This window comes from Phaethon aethereus (genome assembly GCF_964289735.1).
Source record: "Phaethon aethereus genome assembly, chromosome: 21".
In the NCBI taxonomy this organism is placed as follows: Eukaryota; Metazoa; Chordata; class Aves; order Phaethontiformes; family Phaethontidae; genus Phaethon; species Phaethon aethereus.
In genome coordinates this window covers 3,493,481-3,500,368 of record NC_138597.1, presented here as the reverse complement: position 1 = coordinate 3,500,368, position 6,888 = coordinate 3,493,481, and the positions used below count along the sequence as shown (strand labels likewise).

General features: G+C 41.6%; 1 protein-coding gene across 4 annotated transcripts in view; it reads left to right on the top strand.

Moving 5' to 3' along the window:
• Nucleotides 1-4,870: 4,870 nt before the first annotated feature.
• Nucleotides 4,871-6,888, top strand: part of VPS13D (vacuolar protein sorting 13 homolog D) — a gene marked incomplete at both ends in the record, with an annotated part of 103,760 nt that continues 101,742 nt past the window's right edge. For all 4 annotated transcript variants that reach the window (XM_082009419.1, XM_082009418.1, XM_082009417.1 and 1 more), the window contains 4 exons: nucleotides 4,871-4,967; nucleotides 5,869-5,946; nucleotides 6,185-6,375; nucleotides 6,687-6,767. In XM_082009419.1, the coding sequence (XP_081865545.1) occupies nucleotides 4,871-4,967; nucleotides 5,869-5,946; nucleotides 6,185-6,375; nucleotides 6,687-6,767 (447 nt within the window). The remainder of the gene's footprint in view (nucleotides 4,968-5,868; nucleotides 5,947-6,184; nucleotides 6,376-6,686; nucleotides 6,768-6,888) is intronic.

The window sequence follows — 6,888 nt, the reverse complement described above, 5'->3', positions numbered from 1 at the left end:
CTCTCTGCTGAGACTTCTTGTGATGCTAACTTGGGTTCAGATATGCCACCTGTCAAGAATATGGCTGTGACCAGCACTTCTAACAGAGTGGACTTGAATTCTCCTTCATTCAAGGATGAATTATCCATTTGATTTTAATTTTAAAACTATTGCATTCTATTTCCTATCCATATCTTTCCCTCATCCTCCTGGGTATTTCTTTTGGTATTACAGTTTGCTTTTGCTCATTATTGGACCAAACTTCTGAAATCAACCTGAAGTACATCAAGGAGTGAAATCATTTACAGGAGCTTTTTTTACTAGATTACAACTTTTATGTCTGAACAATAGCATTTCATTAGCTGTACATAGTTCCTTTTATTTTAGAAAAGAAAATCTAGATTAAATAGTTATTACTTCCTACTCCAAGGTAAGTTCCTTTTATTGACAACTCTAAAGTTTGTCATCTTTGCGTCCTGACTGATTTAATATGGTTCCCTGACTGATTCTGACCTCATTTTTGAGGTTAACTGTAAGCCCAAAATATTTTTCCCTACGTTCCAGTGAATATTAGAGAAGATCCACGTGGATATGTATGCCAGATAGCTCACGCCCATTGACCTCAGGAAATGGGCTATCTCTTGATGATTGCATAGCATGATCTGTAAAAAGTGGGATTGACTCAAACCTCAGAACCAGAAAATCCTGTTGTCCTTCACTTCTTGCTTGACGCTAAAGATCCAACCACCTCTTACAGAAAACTAGTAGAGGTTCTCCTCGAATCAAGTTGGTTTTGGGAGTCAATTTTTAGGATCCCACTTCCTCTAATTGTATTTTACATATGTAACTTAACTGGCAATTGTGGCATATGTATTCAACCACAATTTGTAATGTGGTGTCTGAATTACATTTGGGTGAAGTCATACAGTAGGCATAGCTTTTTTCTTTTATGCCATCAAAACATACTGCTGGACAGATGATCATTGTACTTCCCTTCCAACTGAACCTATTCTACCTCGAGAGAAACTAGATGCAGTAGTTATTTCTGAGGCCTTAGACTGAAAAAGGATATTTTGCAATAAGATTTATTTATTCTAGAGCTACAGAAGAGATACAGATTTTAAAATACACATTTTAAACTCCTAAAAAAGCTGTGAGGTTTACTAACATTATTTCTGGAACTGACAACTGGCAAACAGGTCTTTAATTCTACTACAAAGAAACCTTTTAGCACTGTATATTACACTTGTACTTGAAAGTAATTTTCAGAAAAAAACTTTGAAAATGGACACACTGAAACTATTACAAAACTGAAGGATTTAGGCAAGAAAATAACCTAATTTTATAGAGCACTTTGAACCCTTTGCACCGTACCAAGTGTTTTCGTGTCTTGTCCGTCGGCTCCCAGTATTGGGACCACGTTGAAGAAGCAGTGGAAGATTTTTGAAGAAGTTTTAAAAAATGTTAAAAAGGAGGATCCCAGGACTGATCCCATGACAGTTAATTTACTGGATTTTCAAATTATGGAGCTGTGTGACAGAAGGAAAATCCAAGTTTTATGTTGAAGTAGGAAAAATGTGCTTGCATTCGCTGACAAAAAGCAAAAAAAAAAAAAAAAAAGCCTCTATTTTTATAATTACGTGTATCTTCAAGTTTCCTGACCTCTTCATTAAACAAAATTCTCATTTTTAGAACGGGTCGTTTCAGTCCATAGGTTAAGCCGCTGCTTTCCAAGCAATTTTACTTCCTATTGTTACTGCCTGAGGTAGAGCACTACGCTAGAGAGGACTCCATCAACGACCACCCCTCTTTCACTTCAGCGCCGACGAACAGAGCCATAACCTTAACCTCCAGCCTGGCTAACGGACCCCTGGCGCTTTCGGGGGCCCGACGCCTGTGTTCACTGCCGCGCACCCCTCACGCCAGCGGCTGCGAGCGGCCCCTCGGGACGATCCCGCACTCCGGCGCGGGCCGGGGCGCTCGCGCCTCCGGGCTCCGGCGCGGGGCGCCCCCCCGAGGCGGCGCAGAGTCAGGCCGGCCCCGCCGCAGGCCGGCCCGGCTCCGCCTCAAAGAGGCGGGGGAGGTGCGCATCGATAGCTCGGCGTTCCTTTACTCAGGCGTCCTCCCGTCGGTTGGCTCGAGATCGATTGGCCTGCAGCCCGCCGACCCCGCGCACCATCGAGGAGACGGCCGCCACCGGGAGCCCAGGTGGGTACCGGCGGTCTGGGGGACGCGGGGCGGCCCGGGGCCCCGACTGTCGTTTCCTCCTAAGTCAGCCTCCTCTCCGAACTCGGCCGCGGCTGCATGACGCGGGTCTGGCCCCGAGGGGCCCCTCCCTGCCTCACGCCCCACGCAGGGCTCCGCCCCGCCGTCCCGGCCCCGGGGGGGAGTGGGGGGCAGCCGCGCAATCCCTCGTCCCTAAGCCGCGGGGTCGGGGCCGCGGAGCGTGCCGCCCCGCCGGGCCTCTGCGTGGCGCCTCAGTCCCACGGCCGGGCCCCTCGGGCGTCCTCCCCGCGTGGCGCAGGCCGTTTGCCCCCGGCCTCGCCGCGGGTTCCTCAGGGCTCTCTCTGGCCGCCTGTGGGCAAGGTGACCTTTTGCTTCGGCTCTGGCACGCGTTGGGTGCCAACAGGTCTCTTCTCTCCCCTATCTCCTCCCCACGATGTGTTTGGTTGCGTGGAGGGAAAGAAGGGAGACTGTCCTGAAGGCTCCTCCCCGTCCTTTTTTGTGTAACCGGGCGCTGAGTAAAATGGCCCCCCACGCCCCGTGCGCTGACAGGAGGCATCATCCCAGCTCGCTTCCCGCCTTGCCGCGCTGCCCCTCGCCGACTGCCCCGGGCCCCGCTCCGGCAGGGCCTGCCTCGTCCTGCCTGTGGGAAAATGGCATCTTTTTCCAGAAAAAGTGAGCCAGCTTTGAGTGAGGGTGCTGGCTTGGACTTTGAGTCTCATCCTGATAAGCGCTTACTGTTCTTTTTTTACTATGTATGTTAAGGAAATAAAAAACACTGTCATAGAAAACAAGTGTGGTGTTTTTCTTTCCAGTGGCCCAGCAGTGGACTAGAAAGTAAAAGCCTTGAAATATTTGAAGGATTCCTAAATAATTACTTACGTTCCACAAGTTTAGGTTAAGGAAGTGATTTACTTTATTTACAGTTCTTATGATGGAGCTTCAGCGTGGAATTGTTCATGCATCAGAGGTTTTCAGTCACTGGGATGCTAACCTGATCTGTGCTTCTGAACGTTTCTTCAGGATCCTTCCTCTGATTTGGCTCCTAGCATCTCTAGATTTCTTTTTTAATTTACTTATTTTTTTAAGGCTAACATGATAAGGGTTACTGTATTTGCTTGTGTTTGAATTTCAGTTTTCTTGTCGATTTTATTAGAATAAAACCCTATAATATAATGTGGTGGCCCGACGTGTACGAATGCTGGCTCTTTATTATGTGGAATAATACTATTGTTTTTGAAAAATGGGAAATTTTGCAAAGATAAAAACATTAGATGTGTTTAACATGAAGATATGCCTTATTCAAATGTAACTTCCCTGTGTTCTTTATGACGTTTGTGTTTCATTCTGCATGACAGCATAGTTTTGCTTTTCAGCCTTTAGAAAAAGCCTTACATTACTTGCTTAATTCTGGTTATGTTATTTAATTGTATTAGTTAAATATTTTCACTGACTTTTTAAAAAAGAAAGAAAGGCTTAATTGTTGCTGCCTAAAATCAAGCAAACCTCATTGTGGGAAAACCCTGAATCTTAATATAAAATTTAAAATGTAACTCTTGAAGTTGTTTTCTTCTATTGTCAGACATAAATAAGTCTGAGACATTTGCTCTTCTGCTGTGTAGAACCCAATCTTGGGTACACTGGTTTAGGGAGGTATGTGGGGTTGGAAGGCTTTTCTAAACATAGTACTGTTATAGAACTGATAAATGTAGTGTATTCTAACCACAAGATATGGCCTGCATGATTTCTTCCTTACTGTAATAACAGGCTTGATCCTGCCCTTGCAAAAGCTAATAGTAGTTTTGCTATTCACGTTAAAAAACTTTAAAGTGTTTGAAGTTTTAAAGGGTTAAAAACTTGAAGAGGCACTTAGGAGTTTTAATGGTCTGATTACTACATAAGTTGAAACAGAAATGGTTGGAGAAAAGTATGAAGGGAAATGTTTACACGTATGACCACTGTTCCTTTTCTAATGTAGCTTTTTTTCCCTCCTTGATGCAGTAATCTATGCTATCAGTTTGAAAACCTCTTAGAGTAACTGTTGATGAGGTATTTATGGGATTTGTATCTCTACTTCTCACACCATGCTCTTCCCAAAAAAGGGAGTGAGTTGTTTCACAGATGTCATATAAGAATTCTACAGAAATACAGTCGAAGGCTCTGGGCTGTTAATTTAGACCAGGCTTCCAAAACTAGAATGCTGGCAACTTGAAGAAAATTTTGGCAGCAGAAGTCGAGGAGGCCAGTAAAAAACTGCTTCAGCTCAACATGGAATTTTAGTCATCCCTTTTCTGGAAGAGGAAGTTTGGCCTTGTTGTTTATTGCAACAAAATGCAGTGTTTTGGTGGGAGAAAGGGTGGAAATATGAACTTAATTTGTAAATGGGAGTGGTCTGTAATCATCAAAACTCTATATGAAACTCTGATTTGAGACTTAAAGGGCATAGTATAAAACATTTTTTAAAGGTAGAAATCAAGCTTAGTGTTTTTACTGCTTTTTAGATTGATTACAGTAAGAATAACAGTGATAGCACTATGTCAGCTCTGCTAAGTGTGTATTTCAGGCAAACATTTTCTTCATGATTTTTCTTTCAGAGAGAGACTGCAGTTATGGAACAGAAATTCAGAAAATGACAGAAAAACGTTAATTGCCCTCTTCTAGGACAGTCATGTTGGAAGGATTGGTAGCCTGGGTCCTCAACACCTATTTGGGCAAATATGTCAATAACCTGAACACAGACCAACTTTCAGTTGCTCTTCTAAAGGGTGAGGCTTTGTGGTATTTTCTGTAGTGTTTTCATACTGTGATTTTAAAAAAAGAAGTGTTATGTTTTTGTAATAACTGGAAGGTGGAATAGAAACAATCATTTAATACTGTGTTTAACATTTACATAAACCCTTTTAATATAGTTTTGTGCTAGCACTTTACAAGGAATAGTAAATTCTCTTGTGTTCCTGTCTTTGTTCCCTTTTATCAACACAGTTAAACCAATTTATATGAAAATTTCATAAGTATGCTTAGCATATCTTATCAGCATGTTTAATTTGTATAATATTTGAGTGTAATTTTTCTTAATACGGTTCAGTAAACTTTCCTGTTGAGGGACTGTGGCAGGAAGTATTCTGTAGTCTTTACTTCTTACGTTTTAGTGCTAGTAGTTGCTCCTGTGTAAGACCTCTGGTTTATGTCATATTATGTCATGTTACGTTCACGAGTCTTTATGAGTCCTCAAATCAATGCTTTCTAATTTACCTTTTTCCTGCTATTTTCTGCTATTTTTGGGGATAATATTTTTTTAACACTTTAAAGCTTTTCTTTGCATGCTTTTTCTAATTGAGAAAATACTTGAAGTATCTCTTTTGAAAAGACGAAGAATAGAAGCTTGCTCCTTAGTTACAATGAAGTTCAGATCTAAAACCTTGCAGAAGACTGCTTCTAGATGACCTCATCAAATAGTTTGAGCACATGGCATGGAAAATGAACAAGTATATTAAATAACCATTGCAGTTGTAATAAAACTTGAAGCGGTAGGTTAGCTGTTCTCATGAAATCCTATTTGTTTTTTCCCTCTCCTTTAAAATGTTATGCTAGTCTGTTTAGGCTTATAATGTTCAAGCTGGCATTCTTTAACATCATTTTAACAGACTTTTTTGCTGCTTCGTATAGGTGCTGTTGAATTGGAAAACTTGCCGCTAAAGAAAGATGCCTTGAAGGAACTGGAACTACCATTTGAAGTAAAGGCAGGTGTGTATTCTGCTTGTGTGTGCAGGACAAATATTTATAAACAGGAAGTATTTCATATTTTAGAAGAACCTTTACCTATGAGTCAGAAGCTTGAACAAATGAGGTAACCTGCTTTTCAGGTAATCCAGTTCTGTTTTAGCTTGTTTGTTTGTTACACCGCTTTTTCTTTCAGGTTTTCCAAGGATGGTAAAGTATGTTTACACAGTAATCTGATGGCACCTCTGTTTTGTGCATCTAGGTTTCATTGGCAAAATAACACTACAGATACCTTTTTATCGCCCACATGTGGATCCATGGGTGATATCTGTCTCAAAACTACATTTAATTGGTGCACCAGAAAAAAAAGAAGATTTTGATGAGGAAACGGAGAAGTTGCAAGAAAGAGAACACAAGAAGGCCCTTCTTCTAGCACTTGAAGAAAAATGGAAAGTGAGTCATGCTTGTCTTTCATGGTGAAGAAACCACTAGGGTAGATGGATTGCGTTTAAGTCTCCTAACAAGTAGGAGAACAAATGCATAGGAAGCTAAGTTAGAATTTGATTCATACATGCTAACATAGTGCAATTTCTGCCCCACCCTTGTCATGTTGTGTGTCCCACATACGTTGGAAATACTGAAATGTTTGAGGTTTTTTATTTCTCCCTGTTCACAATAATTTCAGACATAGTGTAAAGAGGTATGTTGTTTCCAGACCGGCTGTTACAGTGGTGGTTAATGCTTAATCCTGTTTTCTCTTTTAGAAAGAACGACAACAGAAAGGGGAATCTTACTGGTACTCAGTTACTGCATCTGTAGTCACAAGAATTGTAGAAAACATTGAAGTAAGCCTTTGCATTGTAGAGCTTTTCCCACTTGTTAAAAATTACCTGTGCCCACTGTGTTTCACATTGTATAGTCCTCAGATGAAGTACGTAAATCAAAGGTAGATGGCTGGCAGAGGAC